Source organism: Malaya genurostris, chromosome 2, assembly GCF_030247185.1.
Source record: "Malaya genurostris strain Urasoe2022 chromosome 2, Malgen_1.1, whole genome shotgun sequence".
In the NCBI taxonomy this organism is placed as follows: domain Eukaryota; kingdom Metazoa; phylum Arthropoda; class Insecta; order Diptera; family Culicidae; genus Malaya; species Malaya genurostris.
In genome coordinates this window covers 266,312,187-266,335,406 of record NC_080571.1, presented here as the reverse complement: position 1 = coordinate 266,335,406, position 23,220 = coordinate 266,312,187, and the positions used below count along the sequence as shown (strand labels likewise).

Here is a 23,220-nt window from a genome sequence, read left to right as displayed (position 1 = left end):
CTTGTCAAGTCACAGCACGAATCTTTTGGAATGAAGAAATAATGTTGAACACATTCAAAGAGATGTGTCTCGCAAAAGAAGATACATTTACTTCGGTAGAGTAGATAGATTTCGAAACGGAAGATTTGAATGGAAATATAAAAGTACAAGTTGATCACGGTAGGTTCGCAGCATGAAGTTTTGCGTTATGAAATGATTAATTGTATGAAGCAAACTTTTGTAGTTTGAGTTATCGTACCCAAGTAAAATGGAGTAGCCAAGCGATAACATGTTTTGTAGTGGCTTTGAGTTTCAGAATCTGTCACATCTCGTTGATATTCGAATATTGATATTAGAAAACCGGTACGAATACGTATTTTGCTATTCATTACTAAATGGCTTTTAGGTGAAGCGTTCCTTCACAAAGATTTATTTTACGCTACCAACCGACGTTTCGGAGAAACAACGCAACATCTTCAAGGTAACTATAAAAAATATATCAAAATTTTCACATTGTACAAATGGTTTTCGTCAAGAAATAAGTGCTACTCTACATTAGAAACACAAATAACTTATAGGAAAACGTGCTTAATCCACCTAACAGTGAGATGATACCTTATTTATAAATCCGCATGTGTTTTTTGCATGAACACTCTTCGGTGTTTCAGCTCTCATGACATTATTTTAATGACCGTCGTTTTAAGCGGCAATTTGAGATTTTAATCACTCATTACTCTGTAATGTCGAAACTGCGTATCGGATCGAATTTAAATCTAAAAGTGTGACAATCGATTGAACATTCCATGATATGTCGAAGTAAGTTCCACTTTAGAGTTTACGGTTATTTAAGGTACTTCCAGAGCATAACCCAAACCGATTCGTATGGCCATATGACGAATAAATTGCAATAGTTTTGAGTCTAACTTTAAAGCTTTTCGGGATTGTCATCTTCTATATCGATTTGAATTTTAAAAATTCATAATCCTGTAATTCCAGAATCGGAGGTCAGAATCTGATAAAATTAATTATTTTTGCCTTTGCCGATCTGGCTTTTTTTGAGAAAACAATTGAGCTTTGCGAAACGATTCGATACTGGAACCGGAACTCGAAAATCGGTGTAGCCGAAGTCAGAATTACCTTGATTTACCTGAGTAGCTGTATAGTTTACATTTGTTTCAAAATGTTCCAGCTCCGGAACCAGATGTCGGAACCAAACATAATTAATGAATATGAGTTTGCAGAAAACGGTTGAGTCATCTCCGAAAAAAATTGAGTGAAATTATTTGTCACACACGCATTTGCTGATCTCGATGAACTGATTCGAATGGTATATGGGTGTTATGTTCTTCCAGCATTTATTGCTGTAAGTAGTTTAAAACAATATAATTATGGAATTGCTTTCAACTCGAAAATTCTGCCATCATCTGGTTTACATATGTCATATTAGAACGATTATGTTGCACAAAAAACGAACCGTGCTAAAATCGGTCCGAGGCAACATGTTATGAAAAAGGATGCTGTACACAGTCTTTTTGCTACTTAGAAAGAATTGTATGTAACAGTATAAAAATCGTGTTTCACGTTGCTTTCAAGCATTGCTTTGTCATACAATGCACAAAACTCCTACTGCTGGAATAGGGGGAAAGTTGCTTATACGAAAATATCGATATCTCCGTTGAAAATGGACGGATTTTAACAATCTATGGCTTGTTGGATAGCGTTTACCATGCGAAATCTAAGTCTGAAAATATATTCTGTTTTCAATGTCAAATGTGACAGATACTGTCAAAAAACATTGAAATAAAACTTCGTATAACTCAAAAAGTAAACATCCGATCTCAAAACCATTCAATAGCGTTCTGGGTGACGGGAAGACCTCTCATTTGCGACTAGTTTGATCAAAATCGGTCCAGCCATCTCTGAGAACTCGACCTCTTAGTTGACAATACACACACGGACATTTGCTCAGTTCGTCGAGCTGAATCGATTAGTACTCGTGTTGATTGACTTGTGACACGGTGCGTTGTCTTGAAGAAACCAATTTTTTTTCTTTGCCATATGCCATATTATGATTTCAATTTGTATGTAAGTACAGTGATTACTCTCAGCTCGACTAATACGATGGAATTGTGCGTCTAACGTGTAATGATTGAACATGAATCCGAGCATCACATAGATGAAATTCCTACTCACACTCATTTTACTGAACCATGCTTTAGTAGACATTTGAGGAATAATTGAGTGCAACTAACGACCCCGATCAACTTGTCATCCTAAGACAAGCTGAAAGAAATGAATCGTAATTGAATTTCACCTTCGAAAGCATCACATTTGGCCAAATTGTTCGCTCTCTCATTTCCTGAAATAGAATAATGAGTGGGGTTCCAAACTATTGTAATATTATAGTGCAAAGCAATGTAAAGTATTGACATTACATTCCTTTTGTGGAATTTGACCTTTCTGTTTCAATAGACTTCGCAGCCGGATCTTAGCGTACAGAATCATTGCATGGATAGTACTACGATTTTACTGATACTATGAATCTCTCCAGGTTGGGGCTCGAACATATGACAACGGATTGGCGGTTTGGCCATCTCTCAGGAAACAAACTAAGTCCCACTATTGCATGTACTTTTGCAACCGATATGATCGAGCTCGGTTCGTATAGTCATCAACTAACACGACCTACAAACGTAATTAGTTTTTGTCAAATTTAGAACGATTTTGGCATCGTATTTTAAAAAGCGGTTTGAAATTTTAAACACTTATTGTCGTGTGATTTCGGAGACGGAAGTCGCATTTCATTTGGGTTTAAGTTTGTGACTATTGGTCAAGCCATCTCTGAGGAAAGTGAGGAGTAATTAAATGGTGTCTTAAGAACTTTCTTTCAAATCTAAATTGGTGAAAATTGGTTCAGTCATCACTGAGAATAGCTCGTTAGCTTATTATCATTTTTTTCTGTAATTCCGAAGTCTATTTTACGTCTTGCCAATATGTGAAAGCAACAGTAGAATTGTATGGAACTAAAAAGGCTCATCAGAACAATTTGGCTCAAATGGCACGTTCCCCTTGAGCCAATACAAACCGTAATTTTTACGAAGAATCGTTAATTATATGTCAGTTGAATATTTTTCTCAATTCTGATGTGATTTAATCCAGATCGATTCGCCATGATTTAGATGAAATTTTGTACACATCTGCAGTATGACAAAGAACGAATAATGCACGGATGAAGAGGCCGATTCGACTAAGGACTGTTTCTGTGGAAAGGGTTAATACATCTTGTGTATGCACATGGAACGACCGAAATTAGCTCTACGCATAATTCGTATTACTGTTTTTGAATTAGTTAATATTAACAACAAAATTTCCAAAATAATTATGAAATTAGTTAAAATTGAGAATTTACTTTGCTGAAAAAAGCTCTTATTTTTAGAGAATGGCAAATATCCAGCAATATTTCAATTCAACACGAAATTCTCATTGTCAACTAATTTTGTTAATAAAATCAGAAAATAAATTTAAATGGAATGAGAATGAAAAAATCTAAATTAGTAGGATTTTTTTTAGTTTTCTTCGACTAAACTAAAATCAGAAAATCATCTGATTTTTTCGCCAAAATGCTGATTTCGGTATTTCCGTGCATTTACTTCAAATCGTTGTAATTCGGATACTGTTTTATGTAGGGGAGACCGGAGCGAAAATGTTCACTTTCGGTCTTTCGCAAAAAAAGTGCGAAAAATAATATTGTTATATACTGTTCGCAAGCTACAACCTTTAGTTACAAAACACATTTGGTTTGAGGTACATATCTCCACTTATACGGGTGCAATCTGACTCGGAGTGCACCAACCTCGAAATCGATAGTCTCACCTTTGAACACAGGAAACAATCAGAAATGGCCAAATATTGTGTTTAAATTTTAAAATTTGGCCTTAATTGATATCTTGCAACTGTTTCGTACATGAAGAAAATCATTTTATCATAAAATTACTGAACATTTAGGGTTTTTTTTGGTTTGTACAGAAAAGCACATATTTTATTTCAGCTTTCTTCACGTTTAGCCTTCGGCTCAACAGTGCTTAAAGCAGTTCAAATTGAACTGCCATCTCCGCCTAACAGTTCAATTTGAACCGCTAAGCAGACGCAAAGTTTACACTATTTATGTAACGACTTTTCGGATATTGCACCGAGATGCTATATCCTTTCTGATGGCTAGAACGAAAACGAATCACGACTGATTACTGGTCGCCGCAGAGTGTGAACATTTAGGGGTTTTTTGGGTTTGTACAGAAAAGCACATATGGCAGTTCAATTTGAACTGTTTTAAGCACTGATGAGCCGAAGGCGAAACGTGAAGAAAGCTGAAATAAAATTACTGATTTAGTCAAAGAAATATTAAAAATGATATGAAAAAAAGTGTTCAAGGAACGATTAGAAACGTACACGTTGTCGGAAATATCCTATTTGTGATTATCGATTATACCTAGGATTTGGGAGTTTTTTGACTATTTTGTTGATACGTACTTGTAAATTGTGTTGAACTTCATAAAATCAGCAAGTTTGTGTAAAAGCAAGAAAAGCAAGTAAAAAAGATTCCATTTCCAACCCACTCACCGAATATAATTTGTTGCTGAGAAAACATTCTACAACCCAAAAATTCTGGATCTAAAAAATTTTGCTTTTGACTAAAAATCGATAGTTTCGCACTCATTACTATTTAGGTCCAACTTAGTGAAAGGCGTATCAAATGAACATAAGCAAACTGTAGCTACTGCTCTAGCCCACAAATAAAGGTCTTGACCGATGGAATAACATATTTGGTGTTCGAATTATTGCCAGTGACCATTTTCGCCACGGTCTTCTTACAAAAATGGCGTTAGAGAAAAAAGCTGCAAGAAAGCTCTTGGACTCTCGAAAAAATCATGCACTGAAAAAAATCGTTGAACGCTTCCTCAAAAAGAACCAGACCAATGAAATTGAAAAAAAATTATCTCAATTTATTTTCTTGCAATATTTTTTATTTTAGATTTGTTATAATTTCAAACATTTGAGCTTAAGATATGTTTGGAAATGTAATTTAAAGAAATTGAGTTCCGTATTTCTTGGAATCGTTGCATCTTTTAAACTATTACCTGTACAATAAATAATATTTAAAAAAGATTAAAAAAATTATTTGGGCAATTTTCAATAATATATACCCTCAAGTCTAGTTAAAAATCAGCATAAATTTCAACATTTGAAGAATAAACCCCCCAACTTTCAAATATACGCAAGAAAAAGGAGAAAAATTGTTGATTTTGGGACAGAGATTTCCGAAATTGAAAATTGGCCGAATGTTTTGATAATCTAGGGAAAGTTTAAATCTGGTGTTATCTCGAAAAAAAAATATTTTTTGGAAAAACAATTCCCTGAGTCGACTTACAATTTTTTTTCGAGATTACACCAGATCTAGTGGTTTAGTGCATTTCCAAGACAAAATAAGAAATCCACATAACTTTAAAAATTCTCAGAAAAAGATATAACTATGAAAATTCACTCAAAATTAATGGCATGACTTCAAAAGTTCGCATTAAAATTGCGCCTAAAAATTGCGTAAAAAGAGACTTGAGTGTATTAGAAATATGCAATGCTTTTCCAAAAGCTCGCATTATATCGATTCTCATTTTTTTAGTTTTTGTCTTTCGCTGTAGAAATGTATCAGAATTGCTGGGAAAAGATCAAAGGGCTGTGACTTTCGGTTCCGGAGATACAATGGTATAAGTGACGTAACCGACAAAACGCGTTGTATTTTTACGCGCTCAATTTTCTCAGAGATGGCTGAACCGATTTTAACAAACTTAGGCTCGTTTGAAAGCTACTCCCAAGTAGCAATCCGCAACTAGTTCTGATGCGACTAAGTCCAAACTATGTTGCAACAAGAGCACGAATATGTTTTTTATGTTATACTGGCTAAAACAAGGTGACAGCAATGTTTCTTCATAACCTAACCAGTTACGAAATAGTTATTTAGGTTTCAAATCACCACATCTTTTTGTCATATTGAATTAATAATAAATTATAAGTTATCGTAACTTAATCCAAACATATCTTTAATCGCAACTTTATTACTAGCTACTAGTTGAAAATACGTTTATTAGACTCCAATATTGGCAACCCGTAACTAGTTCTGATACCACTTAGCCCAACTATGTTGCAACAAGAACACGAACATGTTTTTTTATGTTATGGTTAAAACAAGGTGACGGCAGTGTTTCTTTATAACATAAACATTGAACTAGCTATCATTAGTAAGTTATCGTTACTTGATTCTAACATATCTTTAATCACAGTTTTAGTTTTAGCTACAAGTTGAAAAAAGGTTGCGAAACCATTATAAATACGTAAGCGTATATGTAAATCGTTACTATGTGAATTGATGTAGTAATAACTTAGATATTATGAGATTATAACATAAAATTCTTCATTGATTCAGATAGTTATCGGTAGGTTTTCCCAACGTTATGATAACGAAAATGCAAACAAAACAACCTTTGTTGGCTTGAATATGGCGAATACAATATGGAGTCTCAAGAAGTGTATGAAACGTAAATAAAACCAGGAGATTACTTTTTTCCAAACTACTTTTTGCCGAACATAGTGAAAGGCAGAATAATCATTTTTGTTCTATGCACTGTCATAAATACGAAGAAAATAATATAGGGATTGAGCATCGATTGTGATAATATTATAACTCTCATGATATATGAATTTAAAATGATAAGAAATCACTCTAATTTGAGCATTCTGAACATAGCGTTATTTTGTTGTTTATTTTTCATATCTTTATAAACAGATTCTGATTGAAGGCGCATGAAAAACAGTTAAGTAAAATTGAATTCCGCTCGACAGTTTTAAAATCGTTGTGAAATTTGTACCTTGTATCAAGTTTGTGATTTAAAGCACTCTCCTGCTTTTTTATTGAAGATAGAAAAGTATTCTGGATTCATTCAATGTTTATAATGTCGATGGTGACTAAGTTTCAACTAGTTTACTTGGAAACAAGTTATTTTCAAGTTATGAAAAGATCAGTTATTCTAGTATGGCATTACAACGTAACGACAACTTATTTTTAGCTGAATTAACAACTAGTAGAAACTGCGCTTTTTGAGTCATGCAAGTGGTTAGATGTTAGTAACAATCACTCAAATATCTGGTTGCAAACTAGTCACAAACAAGCTAGCGTAACAAAAATTGTTACTTGGGACTATCGGACCATTGATCAAGTTCGAAGATCAAATTGCCGTGACATTTGGTTCCGGAGATACAATGGTATAAGTGACGTAACCGAGAAAACACTTTGTTTTTTACCGCTCTAATGTATATAAGGGTGAAAATATATTTGGATCACCTCTAATTTCGTAGCTATTGTTCAAAAGTTTAAAAATCTCGAAAAAAGTCTTCATGCAAAATTTAAGCTAAAACGGACATGGGTAAGGCGGTGAAGCGGTGAAAATTTGAAAATTTTCGATCTTGAAAAGTACATGAAATTTCCGAAATCAAAATTTTTTTTGATGCCAAAAATCTTAAAATTGCATGAAACGTCGAGATTTAGGGTTATCTCAAAAAAATTCTTTTAAAAAAAATCGACTTTCTGAAACTGTTGATATTTTTTCTAAGTACCATTTTGATATTTTTTCTAAGTACCAGAAAGTCGATTTATAAAAATTTTTCTTTTTCGAGACTAAATCTCGACGTTTTATGCAATTCTAAGACTTTTGGCATCAAATTTTTTTTCGATTTCGGAAATATCATGTACCCGCCCCCCCCCCCCTCCCTCTGAAAATCTAACCCAGAAATGAATATCGCTTATAATATAAAAACGTGCTTAATTCACCTAGCAGTGAGATAATACCTTTCTTCATCCGCATGTGTTTTAGGCATGAATATTCTTCGGTGTGTTAGTTCTTATGTCATTATTTTAATGACCATCGTTTTAAGCGCAATTTAATATTTTAATCATTCATTAATCTATAATGCCGAAACTGCAAATCGGATCGAATTTGAATCTAAACGTGTGACAATCGATTGAACATTCCATGAGATGTCGTATTAAGTTCCACTTTAGAGTTTACAGTACTACCAGAACCGGAACCAGCATAACCGAAAACGATTCGTAAGGCCATAAATTAATAAGTTGAAAAAATAGCAATTGTTTTGAGTCAAACTTTGAAGCTTTTTTGGATTGCCATCTTCTATATCGCTATGAATTTTAAAAACTTATCACCCTGTAATTCCAGAATCGGATAAAATTTATTAATTTTGTATGAAACCATAAATCCTTTATTTTTGAATTTATGTTTTTGAAATTCTATTTGGCCTTTTCTGAGAAAACGATTGAGCTTTGAGAAACGATTCGATACTGGAACCGGAATCCTAAAATCGGTGTAGCCGAAGTCAGTTAAATCCACCTCAGGAGTTGTATAGTTTACATTTGATTCAAACTGTTTGAAAATCAGTGTAGACATCTTTGAGAAATCGTAGTGCGAATTAAATTTTTGGGTACCTTCCGAATCGAAAACTGAATTCCGCCTAAACTGAAATAAGTTTATTTGGTTATCGACTATCCAAATCTACAAACCCGATAAACCTGATAAATTTATGTGAAATAGACATTTTTATACTTATCGCCCTGTATCCTGCCCTAAGCCGGAAGTTGGATCTGACTTTTATAGGATCTTAAGACCTTTCATTTTAATCTTCTATGGCTACTAGATTTCATTTGAACCTTACATCGGTGTAGCCATCTACGAGAAAAATGAGTAACACTGTTTCAATTTCGATTCACATGTTACCCTGTAGTTCCGGAACCAGAATTCGGATCCCAACGTAATTCTCGAACCTTGTTTGGGAGGATACTACTTTTCATATGAATCTGAGTTTGTAACAAACGGTTGAGTCATCTCCGAGAAAATTGAGTGAAATTATTTGTCACACACGCATTTGCTGATCTCGACGAACTGCTTCGAATGGTATATGGGAGTTATGTTCTTCCAGCCATTTTTCTGTAAGTAGTTTTAGTAATATAATTATGGAACTGTTTTCAACTCGAAAAAGCTGCTATCATCTGGTTTACATATGTCACATTCGAACAATTATGTTGCCAAAAACGAACCGTGCTAAAACCGGTTCGAGGCAAAATTTCATGAAAAAGTAGACTGTACACAGTCTTTTTGGTCATTAGAAACAATGGTATAAAAAATCGTGTTCCACGTTGGTCCCAGACATTACTTTGTCATTCAGCGTTCAAAACTCTTACTATTGGAATATGGTGAAAAGTCGCTTACACAATAATATCGATATCTTCGTTAAAAATGGACGTATTTTGACAATCTATGGCTTGTTGGATTGCTATTACCGTGCGAAATCGAAGTCTAAAATAATATTCTGTTTTCAAGGTCAATTGTGACAGATATTGACATAAAACTTCGTATAACTCAAAAAGTAAAAATTCGATCTCTAAACTATTCAATAGCATTCTGGGTGACGGGGAGACCTTTCATTTGCGACTAGTTTGATCAAAATCGGTCCAGTCATCTTTGAGATCTCGACCTTTTAGTTGACAACTCACATACAGACACACACATACACACACGGACATTTGCTCAGTTCGTCGAGCTGAATCGATTGGTATATAACAATCGGTCCTCCGGGCCTCGGAAAATTTTTCTAAAGTTTAAGCGAATTCTATGACTATTTTTGATATTTATAAAAAATGGTAAAACCATCGACGCGAGCACGAAGAAAGGCCAACATGCATCATAAGTTTTCTCCAAGGGGGATGACAGTGTTGAGTTAATTCCGATTCCAGTTGAGAAATCAGTCTTGTGATGAAAATTCACTCATATTGCTACTATGACAACTTAAAAACTCTTCGAAATGCCCATTATTCTACATTAATGCAAAAAAGACATGATACATCCGCATGCATCTCCACAAAATATTAACGCAAATATCACAATGGAGAGAAACGACTGACGACTCAGTAACAAAGTTTTTTCTGTCAACTTGAATGTTTTATTGCTTAGACTTTTCTCTACTTTATTTTTAATTTTGCTATTTAAGTTCTTAATAGTAAGGTTCAAAACGTGAACTCTTTTTCCATTTGGTAGGAAATCAAATGAAAGATAAAAAGTTACTTGCTAGTTTTGGCAAAGCGGTCATAATTTTTACATCGTGAATTTGCGGAAATAGTTTTGTCATTGAAAAGTGATAGATTTTATTCGTATAATATAACGACACACTATTGTTTACAAATATATATATATATATATATATATATATATATATATATATATATATATATATATATATATATATATATATATATATATATATATATATATATATATATATATATATATATATATATATATATATATAATTTAAAATATCTACCCTCGCAAAGGGGTTTTTAAAAAGAGAGAACACTTTTCACTTCTAAGGTTAAACTGAAACTAAACTTTATTTTTGTTCTAACTTTACTCTAAGCCTAACCTAGCTAGCTGCCGATCGTGAGAACCCTGTCGATTTGCTATTCCCTAGCGCCGGTAACGCGATACAAGATTTGTTTACCGTGTACGTGACTGATGCTGGGGCGACGATTGTTGTTGATGCTGCGGTCTTCATTCTGTGGGAATCTCGATCGTCTGCTATTGGTGACGTTCTTGGGAAACGCTGGCTGTTAACTCCTCCATCCCTTAAAGAAGCACGACCCGTGCGTTCGACTAATGCTGTTGAAGATATTTTGGTTTTATGATAAACGATGCCTAGAATTGTTGTAATCAGGATAACTGCGCATATGAAGGAACCAATTGATAAATGTTGTTTCAATTCTAAAGATTGAAGGTTCTTCCTGTTTTCGATATGTAGGTCATGTAACTGGGTTATGTTGACGTATTTTTCCAAATGTGTTTCTGCGATTTGGTTTGACCTTAGTGGTGCGATAATAGGGTGACGGAATTGAATTTCATAGTTTTCGAATAATTTGTTTCCAATAATGATGGTACAATTGTGGAATGAGACGAGAAAAATGCCTTTCAACTCTTTTTGATTAATTCCACACGTGCTGCTCAATGTAATTTTGTTGGTGAGCGCTTTGACTATTATGGTACCAGGTGCGGGTAATTCATATTCGATGGTTTGTGGCAATTCTGAGAAGGGACATTTTCCGTTCAAACCTCTAATCAATGGTGCGATGCAATCATCTGCACTGATGTTTGTCAATAGTTCTCGTTTACAGATAGTAATTTTGGGCGTTTCTTGGCATCCTGTAGAAACGGCTAACGTCTCGTTTACATGTTTGAAGATTACTTTGTGGTCAATGTTCACTGTTTTGTTGTTCACAGGTAGCGGTAATAAAAGCATTTTGTCAAACACAATAGGCTGTACATTAGGGATATTGATGCTGATAATGATGTTATCTCCTTGATAAAACGCTGTAGCTGTCAGGTACACGCAAACTTCGTCTAAACTATCAATCTTGAATCCTTGCTTGGTTAGCTTTGCTGCTATGACCTCTAGTTCACTATTTGATAAAATTTGTTTGTTTATTATGTTGACCTTGACGAGTGATAAGCTATTTTCTATAGAATGTAATGAGTTTAAGAGCATATCTAATTGAAATAAGATTGAAATTTTAGTAGATTCAGTTATGATATAATCTTCTTTAAGTAAAATTTTAGCTAAACTGTTCTCATGATCCTTGATCTGATTGTTTACAATATTAATTCGTTCTTGAAAATTTGCATTGATAGATATTTGTTTGTTATTTTCATTTAATAAGCTATTTTCATTGTTTTTCAGTGCATATAGATCTGCATTAATATTTCTCAAATCCTGGGCGTCTAAATTTCCGGTGATTAGTTTGATAGTGCTTCCTAACACTTCTATTGATCTTTTTACCTTTCTGTTTCTTGGGAGAAGGCTCATGAATGTATCATTTATCATTGAAAGCTTTAATTCGATTAAATTTGAAAAATCTCCTGTTCTATTGTCGATTCGATTCAACACATTTTTAATTGTAGTAATTGAATTCTGGAACTGGTTTAATTCTATAATGTGCAAAAACTTATCATAGCCTAAACTAATTCTTCCTTCTCCAACTTTCATAATTAACGCACCCGGATTATTCGAAATGTCATGTATTTGAATGAATTGAGGATAGGAAAAGGGAATGAGAGAAATGAGTGCAATGATCCGAAAGTCCATCCTGAAAGAAAGACAAATATTAATTTCAAAGTCTTTTTATGTTTTCTTTGTGAATTTCCCGGCCGGACCTATCGAGGATCGTTCTTTGTTTGTCCTCCATAGCTTCAGTCGGTGAAAATCTTTCTTTAGTTTTCTTTTTGATTCCTTGAATCCTTTTGAAAACTATTTCTTCGTCTGCTATGTGAGGTGCTTCTTCTCTTCCTTTATTATGGAAGGATAAATTTTTTGATCGTGTCTTATCGTTTGCCAAAATTACCTCATCATAGAAGTTGTCTCTTTCTTCTATCATTTTCTGAATGTCAAGAGGCCGTTCGTGTTCGTCCTTTAGCCCAAAGAAAATCTCTCTCGGTTTGAAACCGGTGGCTGAATGAATCGTGTTGTTGTACAAAGTACAAGCAATTAAGAAAATTTCTTTGTGCGTAAGGTCATTGTACTGGGGCTTTATACATCGAAAGATTTCTGCAACTGTTGAATGAAATCTTTCGACCAAACCATTACTTTCACTGTGATTAGCAGGCACGAAATGCATCTGTACATTCAAATTATTTACCATACCTCTTATGTCGGCTGATCGAAATGCAGGTTCGTTATCACTTACGATAAGCTCCGGTGTACCATAGGTTGAGAAAAGTTTCAGCAGGCCTCTTCTAACATCGACTATATTCCTGGATTTTATTGGGATCAATATTCCGAATCTAGAGAACTTATCTACTGCAGATAAAAAGATGTACGGTTGAGTTAAAAATATGTCAATATGAATTATTTCTAATGGTTTTTTCGTGTTCGGTGTTGAGCCAAGTTTTATTTTGTATGGGTGTCGGTCATATTTGTTTCGATTACATACTTCGCAAATTTTGATGAACTGTTGAATTTTATGCTTCATTTTTGGAAAGTAGAACCGATTGGATATTTGTTTTTCGTTTTCCCAAACTCCTCGGTGGGCTGATTCATGAGTTTGTTCAATGGTGGCACTTTGTTCCTCGAGGGTTTTTAAGTCAACCAAAAGTTTCTGCGTGATGAAAATTTTGAAAGTCTTACATCGACTAAAGTAATTTTTGTATACTATTTGAATTGTATTTATCAAACTCTCGGGACACAATATGCAATTATTGCGTTTCAAGTCCATAAAATCTTTAAATATTGTTATCAATTGAGGGATACCAAATATTAATTTTGTAATTGTTCTTCTATGAACTCTCGGAAAAACCTCTTCGTGAATATTATCTTCTTCGGGGCCAACTTGAAGGATTATTTGATTACTGAAATAATTTAAAGGTTTTTCTGTACACGGAATGTATTCGGAATCATCCGTGTCTGCGGAATGTACTGTTGCGTTATCTGATGATAGTTCATTTTCGTTAACGTTAATTTCTTGAACAACTCTAGACAATCCGTCTGCTACGACGTTTTGTTTTCCAGGTTTGTATTGAACATCGTAATCGAATTCTGCTAAGCTTAAACGCCAGTGGATCAATCTTTGATTCGGTTCTTTTAAATTCAAACTGTAAGTTAACGGTTTATGATCGGTGTAGAGCGTAAATTTTCTTCCATAGAGGTACGGTCGAAAATGTTTACAACTCCAAACGATCGCCAAGAGTTCTTTTTCGATCGTTGAATAATTCTCTTCAGATTTATTCAATGTGCGTGAAGCAAACGCGATGGGTTTGTCTTTACCCAAAGGTCCTTGTGAAAGAACAGCGCCAATTGCATGATTAGAGGCGTCTGTAGTTAAAATGAAGGGTTTATCAAAATCTGGGTACTGGAGTATGTCATTACTAGTGAGGATTGCTTTACATTTTTGAAATGATTTAATGAACTCTTCAGAATGAATGATGGTTTCGCCTTTCCTAAGTGAATTTGTTAAAGGTTTCGCTATTTTCGCAAAATCTTTTATAAATTTTCGATAGTAACCCAAAATTCCAAGAAAGCTTCTAAGTTCTTTTTCGCTCTTTGGCAATGGCCAATTTTTGATAATATTAATTTTGTCTGGGTTTGGCTTAACTCCTTCAGTAGTAACGATGTGTCCTAAAAATGCAACTTCTTTACATAGAAACTCGCACTTATCTAATTGTACTTTCATATTGCATCTAGATAGTGTATCGAAAATTTTTCCCAAATTATCCAGATGTTCTTGAAGACTACTTGAAAAAACGATGATATCATCCATATAGATGAAACATCTTAGGCCAATGTGTTCTCTTAGAACGTTGTCCATTACTCTCTGAAACGTAGAGGGGGCATTCTTTAGTCCAAAGGGCATTCTCAAAAACTCATAGTGTCCATTCTCGACATTAAAAGCCGTTTTGGGAATGTCTGATGCTTCAACTTCGATCTGGTGGAAACCGGATGCTAAGTCTAGCGTAGAAAAATAATTGCATCTCCCGAGTTTATCGAGGATGTCGGTTATGTTCGGGATTGGGTATCGATCATCGATAGTCTTTTCATTTAACTTCCGATAGTCGATTACCAATCGCCATTTCTTTTGGCCGGAAGCGTCCATCTTTTTCGGGACGATCCAAACCGGAGAAGTCCAAGGGCTGACAGAGTGTCTTATAATACCCTGTTCAAGCATTTTGAGAATTTGTTTTTGTACTTCCTCCTTATGACAAAAGGGGTACCGATACGATTTGGAGTAAATAGGCAAATCATCTTTTGTTTTGATGCTATGTTTTATTGCGTTAGTAAAGGTAAGGTGTTCTCCTTCTAACAAAAATACACCCTGATTTCTACTGATGACGTTCAACAATTTCGATTTTTCGTCTGAGTTAAGGTGATTCAATCGCAATTGATCGAATAAACGCTGGCTTATCGGCTTGGCAAATTTTGGTGAAGGTTGGGTTTCAAAATTATTTAATTCAAATTCCATGGGTTGACTAATATCGATTCGCGATAACTCGTTCGAACTATTAGTTATGGCTAAACAAGCTCGACTATTCACTGCGCTATACAAGCCTGAGTGCAGGAGTATATTGTTGCAAATAAAAGTATCTTCTGATACTAGGAAATCGCCGTTATTGATATTAACAGGAAAGCTTACGAATTTCGTCTCGTTAGAGTTTAATTGTATTCGTTGAGAATGAGGATATTTTCGTTGCATTTGAATTTTTCCAGAAGCAAATTGAAGTTCGTTACTAGCAGTAAGAATATTGGCTTTCAGCAATTGTAACGCCTCGTATCCAATTAATCCATCGAAATAAGGATGAAAATCAAAGATATAAAATTTCAATTTTTGTGTGCCAGGAATCTGAATAAAGGGGTTGAATTCAACAAATTGATTTATTTTATGACAACCATTGATATTTTGAACAGAGGTTGGCTCGGTAAATCTGCATTTTTGAAGGTTTACGTGCTTGGTACTAATGTAATTCTTGTTTGCACCTGTGTCTATGAGAAATTTTAGTAAGCCTTTGGAAGTGTTTATTTCGATGTAAGGGATGAAATTATTTACGTCGGATGAAAGTCTGCCGCCACTTGATGAAAATTTAGATCATCAATTTCGGCTTCCTTGCTATCGGTTTCTTGATTGGATTCTAAATGTTGGGGGTTTGTTTCGACTGGTGGAGGTTCGTTAGTGTTTTCATACGCAGTTTGATATTGTTGGTTATAATTATCGTAATAATAATATTCATTGGGATCATAGAAATAGGAATCATCACAATTTGTTGGAAATTCCTCTATTTGAAAATGTGGACGGTTCATATAATTTATCTGCCTACTTCTAATGGAGCTATCCACTTCCATTGGAGTTGGCTTTGGTTGTGGGTTTTGAGTCACTCTTTGAGGAAACGGAAATGGTCGTTGTTGGGGATTTTGAAATTGTCCTTGCGGTGAGAAGGAAAATGGTCGTTGTTGCGGGAATTGGAATCGTGGTTGTTGGAAGGGAAAAGGTCTTTGTTGTGTGAATTGAATTGGTCGTTGTGGTGGAAATTGAATGGGTTTTTGTGAAAATGGTGGAAATTGTAATCTATTGTTAAACGGTTTAATGGGCCATTGTGGAGATGAATTTGGCTTTTGTGGAATTGGTGGAGGTGTGCCAAATGGTTTATTTCGTGTGTGAGAGTAATTGCCTTCTTCGATGCATAATCGAAGAGCATCCTTTAAATTTGTTGGGGCCTGAGCCCGGATTATTGGTCCTAACGGATCCTTTAATCCTCCCAAAAATACTTTTAGTCCTAGCTGCTGATAAAAATTGTTCTTCGCTGCTTTCACAGCTGTGTGCTCTTCACTGATGTTTAGCAAATTCACTAACAGAGACACCACATGCGAGATTTTGCTGTAGAATTCTTCTACAGTGTTCACTTGGTGAATAGCGAAGAGGTCGCGTGTCAAAGACACCTCATCCCGTCGGTCGCTATAATGTGTGATTAAATTTTGCTTTATGTCGGTCCAATTCAAATTTGTACCGTACAATTCTAGAATATTGTCTGCTTCTCCCACTATTTTGGTTCGAATTGCTTGAATCCAAACTTGGTGGCAATCTGTTCCAACAGCTCTGTTGATAGTTGGCATTAAACTATCAATGGCTCTAATAAAAGAATGCAATTTTATTGGGTTTCCATCGAAACTGGGAAGGTCTCGAATGATCTGGGGAGTCTGGAGAGATTTTAAAATACTCTCGGGATCCCCTGCAGCTCGAGGTAGCATATTTGTTCTAGCCTCGGCAGCTGCTACTTGAGCCGCTTGGGCAGCTTCTGACGCACCTAGAAGCTCCATTCTTAATTGTTGAATTTCGTCCTCCTGTGAGGCGATCTGTTGATTGAGAGCAGCGATGTGCTGTTCCATTTTCACTGATTTGTTTAACTAAAATTAATTTCACTTCACTACAATGTCAATAGCTCACTTTTAGGCAATAGCTAAGAAATGTTAAATGCGTTAAACTTATGTGATAATAGTTAATTAAAAGATTAAAATTACTTACGGTTAGGTTGCGATATTCTCTCGCTGTTAACTAGATGATGGGTCCGGTGCAGCTTCTTCTGGATCTCTTCACTAATCACCGATGTACATTCGGGGATGGCTCTTCGTGCCGAAAGAAATCACTTGAAAAAAAAACCGCACTACAATCCGAACGACTGCGCCATTTAAAATATCTACCCTCGCAAAGGGGTTTTTAAAAAGAGAGAACACTTTTCACTTCTAAGGTTAAACTGAAACTAAACTTTATTTTTGTTCTAACTTTACTCTAAGCCTAACCTAGCTAGCTGCCGATCGTGAGAACCCTGTCGATTTGCTATTCCCTAGCGCCGGTAACGCGATACAAGATTTGTTTACCGTGTACGTGACTGATGCTGGGGCGACGATTGTTGTTGATGCTGCGGTCTTCATTCTGTGGGAATCTCGATCGTCTGCTATTGGTGACGTTCTTGGGAAACGCTGGCTGTTAACTTATATATATATATATATATTTGGAATTACATGTTAAAGTTTTTTTTTGTATTCTTATTACATTCCAATATTTTCTTATTGAATTACAACATTTTGAGGAGGCATTGTTCGAGTGAAATAGACGGAATCATGAATGCGGTAATTAATTTGCTATTGAGCTCATTTTATCTATGGTATTCAAATTGGAAAATAAAAGTCCGTGTTGGTCTATTGAATACATCAATAGCTCCTGCAGACTCAATGTACTTTCCTGGAACAGAAGAATGATTAGGAATGTGTTTTACACCTAGTACATTCAACATCTAATGACATTAGGGCTTTTTAGAGAGCAAAATGCTTTGAAACTTCTTCCTTCCGTGCTTTGAAACTTCTTCCTGCGTCCTGACGAATAGTTTCAGTGTTCACATTTTCAATACATGGAGTTACAAGCTATTACTCCTAGAATAATAGGTTGAATTAGAAATGAATAGGCTAATAAGTTGACTTACCATCTTTCAACCTTACGAAGCGTTTGTGTTTAATTAACAGATTCGACCATAACTGGTTTAAGATTTCTATTGAAAATGAATTCAACTCACTGATTGCTGTCAATAATATTATTATACGTGTTGTCATAGCAGTAACCATGCTACATATGCAGCATGCTAAAAACTATTCATGAATATTCATGAAAAGTGTAGATAAATTGATAATATACCCAAAAAGATCTGAAAAGCGAGGCTTACTTTTCATATTCTTTTTATATTGGAAAAAAATGACGCGTATGAGAATCAAATTAAGCGAAGTTAAGTAAAACGCTAGTATATTTATCGTTAGAAACAGTGAAATGAATTACTGTCATCCCCCTCGGTTTTCTCTTTAATACTTGTTGTTACCAAACATTTTGGAAAACTTTAATTTGAATTGTTTGTAATTATGTCTGATACTTTTAATAAACTCTCTCAGGGGGTAAGTTTTGAAAGGACGCAAATACTTTCACGTAGAAATATTATTCTACAGCTCAAGGGCAATACTGTGGCTCATAATGAATTCAAAATTTTGTTAAATTTCTTTTTTTCCCTTTCTGGGCTACTTTGGCCGAGGGGGAAATTCAAATTTTTGTTGAATTTCATAACTTTAACAAGCTATCGACAATTGTATATTTAATTTGTAATAATTGTTATTGTATGTTTAAACTTATTAAAGCGGTGCAATTTTACGAAAATCTCAGATTTTCGAATATCGAGTTTAAATATCTCGAGAATAGTTAGTAGAAATATCTTCAAGAGCTAATTTATCCAATAACACCATGAAAAAAGAAAAAAAAAACAGCTTGTTTAGTTAGAAAATGTGTGAGCTCGATTGGCACTTTTGCGTACATACGACATGAAAATGCAATTGATGATACAATTACAACATAAGTTATGTTTGCAATGTGATATGGACTAATAAAAAACAATAGCATTGCTGACCAATCGCTACTAGAAAACATGGTGACAAGGGATGCGGACGAAATGAATTCACCACCACCCGTATGTTTGAACGACTATTTTTCGTCAAGAATATGAAATTTTGCAACTGTCTATAGATTGTTTTAGCTGTAAATTCTGCAATCTATTTTTAATCTATTTCTATTGATTTGAGTGGAATTGAACCCTCCGTGCGAATTATTTAAGAAAAAGTATCAAGCTTTTTAGACGTCTAATGAATATTGTATTTCAATTTAAAGTGCTTAAGCTAATGATCCAAAGTGGGAGCCTTTTTGGATTCTGACTCGTTCATTTTCGTTTTTTTTTCAAGCCGTCACCTCCGAGTCAGTTTTCAACTCACTTCCAAAGCTTGAAGTGTTGAAAATTTTCCCCACGCGTACCGCACGCTTTGATTCACCTTTCACCGGGTTTTATTATTTTTATTTATTCTGATCCGATTTCCTTCTTTTCCTTTCGGTTTCGGTGTTGCTGCCGCTGCTGCTGATTCTCTTCAACCGACGACACACGCCACCCAACCAACCGCCGGAAGTATAGGTTCTGATGGAGGGTACACCGAAGTATCTCGATTACACCGAAGTGATGCAGATGTTCCTTCAGATCCAGGGTGTCGTACGGGTGCATAATTTAAGAATATGGGCACTTAGCATCAACAAGATAGCACTGTCGGCTCATTTGGCAGTCGGTAAGTATATTTGCGGCGGTTGTTTCCCGTAGGTGACTTGGTTGAACAGACTTTTAGTAGGAACTGCGACTCGAAAGCGGATGCCAGGTGGTTTGTCTGGTGATGAAGTACCAAACGTCGCCAGCAATCTTCAAACTACTGTTCATTGGACCATTTCAAGAGCTGTGTATTGTTTCGAATTGTTCACCAGTGTTTATGGTTGTATGCAGGAAATTTTAAGCTAAAATGATTCATTTAACTTTCCTAACCCGAACGAACTCAAATTTCACTTGCAAAGTACGATCCATCGGGAATCTGCATGTTCAATTGGCTTTTAAGCTGCTCTACTGGTTCTCCTTCCTTCCGGTAGCCGAGATTTCTATGTTCGCCTGCCTGTTCAACCATCGCACCGTGATGCAGCCAGTCGATAGGGAAAAGTTTATCAGACCTTAATTTAATGTAAAATAATTTAATTCGTTTTCGACTCGCAACCGAACTTTCTTTCTCCGACAGAACCGAACACGAACACGGAAGCAGTACTCCAGCAAGCAACACGTTCCATTCATGCAAAATATGATTTTTTCGAAACCACACTGCAAATCGAGGAGTTCCAGGCAGACATGGAAGATTGCAATCAATGTACGAACCCGTTGTGAGGTTGTGGTGGCGGCCTGGTGCTGCTGCCGGCGTCGGTGGGCTGGAAGCGATTCGGTGGGAAAGCCATGGCAAGCGGATGATTCTATCTCTTCGAGGGTGCAAGCTGCTATATCCGTAGACGAAGCTTAGTCGGTTAAAGTTAAGTCAAGTGTATATGTGCGATGTGGAAACGGAGAGAAAAGTATAGAAATAATACAATCAGAAACACTGCCGCACAGTTGGTAGGTAAAAAAATCATAAACTTATTTGTATTCCGATGGTACGAGGCTAGTAATGAAAGATGAAAAATCCAAAAGAACGCTGCAAATAAAAACAGGCGCCCAAAAGCCTAAACATGTGGAAATCGAGTGGAGAAACAAGAACCGAAAGAAATTGTAGCGTTTGAATATTTATGAGACCGTGTTCTGGTGCTGAAGGGGAATATGGTTTCGAAGGAAATTTAGATAGCTTTCTGCTTCCTGTTCTCGCTTTTTAAACCAGCAAAATATTCTCCGTTGTTGGCAGTCACACGGCAGTGCCGTTGATGTGTGATCTACTTTGGTTCCGTTTTCTTTTCTTTTTTTTGTCTCGTGGTGGGAAGGCTGACCGATTGTAGTATTGCAGCGAGAATGAGTTTTATCGTCGGTCTGTTCCGGGAGAAGCCAATTCCGAACAGAAGATATATTCGATACGCTACGAAGATAAAATCGTAATTTGGTAGCATTTTATTAAATTTATTCTATGCATGTTTGTGTTGTGTGTTTGTATATGTGTGTGTATGTTAGCAAAATTTGAGACTGCTCGTTCCGAAACAAGCTCTTATTGTCTTTCATTTTAATGATCCTTATTCTTGAATCACATTGAATCCGAAAGTTAACCCATGAAGAGTGCAACGTGAAGAGCACACCTTTGTTATTTTTTCGAAACAGAACTACACTATTCATAGGTGCCGGGACTATATTTTCGCTTGTCACTTCAATTTGTTAGAATGATTCATTGTTATCGCTGCATGCATGGCTAGGGAAAATGTGTTATTCGGCACGAACACACCCTCGGCATGCCTGGCCCGGGTGAATGGACGACCTTGTGCATCGAGCAACAATGACATTTGTTTTCCCCTGAAGTGTATTCACTTCCCGTCGTCAGAATGACTTTGTCATCTCCAGTCACGGGCACGTTACTAGACAGGGGAATGTCAGTAGCGATATAGTTAACTTGCTGGTAGCTGGGTACTTTGCAAAAGGAGCCAATTAGGAGAAAAAAATATTCTGCGGCCTGATGGGATTGCGTTTCTGGAAAGTTTTCTCTGTGTCTGGTGCAATGCGTGCTTTCAATGATCGACAGAGTGTAACCTTGAGCTTCAGTAGAATGTGGATTCACTGGATTTAATCTCAGTATGTCTAAAGTATTTTCATTAAATTACTCGAAAAAACATTCTGTTTCGATCCACCTAGTGCTGTAATGGTGTTCTTCCTATAAACGTGAGAAATAAGAAAAAAAACGTGTTTAATCCACCTAGCAGTGAGATGATACCTATTTTTATCAATCCGCATGTGTTTTTTGCATGAATATTCTTCGGTGTTTAAGTTTTCATGACATTATTTTAATGACCCTCGTTTTAAGCGACAATTTGAGATTTTAATCACTCATTACTCTGTAATGTCGAAACTGCAAATCGGATCGAATTTGAATCTAGAAGTGTGATAATCGATTAAACATGCCATGATATATAAGTTCCACTCTAGAGTTTACGGTAATTTAAGGTACTTCCAGAGCCGGTATTCAGGAACCAGCATAACCCAAACCGATTCGTATGGCCATATGACGAATAAATTACAACAGTTTTGAGTTCAACTTTGAAGCTTTTCGGGATTGTCATCTTCTATATCGGTTTGAATTTTAAAAATTCATCATCATGTAATTCGAGAACCGGAAGTCATAATTGGATAAAATAATTAATTTTTGTATATAAGTTTGTTTTAATTAAAATTTTTGTTTCTGAAATTTGATTAGGCTTTTTTTGAGAAAACGATTGAGCTTTGAGAAACGATTTTATACTGGAACCGGAACTCTAAAAGCGGTATGGCCGAAGTCAGATAAATTCACCTGAGTAGCTGTACACTTTACATTTGTTTCAAAACATTTGAAAATCAGTTAAGACATCTTTGAGAGATCATAGCACGAATTAAATTTTTAGGTGCCTTCTGATCGACAACTGAATACCACTAAAACTGAAAAAAGTTAATTTTTTTATCGACTATCCAAATCTGCTAACCCGATAAACCTGATTAAATTATGTGGAATAGACATTTTTATACAATCCCCGAAACCGGAAGTTGGATCTGACTGAAAAGCAAGATGTTTTATAGAACTTTGAAACTTTTCATTTGAATCTTAGATGATTCTTAGATTTCATTTGCATCTTAGATCGGTTCAGCCATCTTCAAGAAAAATGAGTTACACAATTTTGATTTCGTTTCACATATCATCCTGTACTTCCGAAACCAGAGGTCGGAACCAAACATAATGCAGGAACTTTGTTTGGGAGCATACGACTTTTCGTATGAATCTGAATTTGTAGAAAAGAAATTTTCCGAGAAAATTAATTGAAGTTATTTGTCACACACGCATTTGCTGATCTCGACGAACTGATTCGAATGGTATATGGATGTTATGTTGTTCCAGCATTTATTGCTGTAAGTAGTTTAAAACAAAATAATTTAAAAAAAATCTGCCATCATCTGGTTTATATATGTCATATTCGAACGATTATGTTGCCAAAAACGAGCCGTGCCAAAATCGGTCCGCGCTAAATGACATGAAAAAGAATGCTGTACACAA

At 35.5% G+C, this 23,220-nt stretch overlaps 1 protein-coding gene across 3 annotated transcripts in view; it reads left to right on the top strand.

Moving 5' to 3' along the window:
- LOC131429870 (proton-coupled zinc antiporter SLC30A2-like) overlaps window positions 1-20,762 on the top strand; it is a 139,268-nt gene extending 118,506 nt beyond the window's left edge. For all 3 annotated transcript variants that reach the window (XM_058594303.1, XM_058594300.1, XM_058594302.1), the window contains exons 7-8: window positions 19,617-19,764; window positions 20,257-20,762. In XM_058594303.1, the coding sequence (XP_058450286.1) occupies window positions 19,617-19,764; window positions 20,257-20,399 (291 nt within the window). In that variant the 3' untranslated portion in view covers window positions 20,400-20,762. The remainder of the gene's footprint in view (window positions 1-19,616; window positions 19,765-20,256) is intronic.
- Window positions 20,763-23,220: the final 2,458 nt, after the last annotated feature.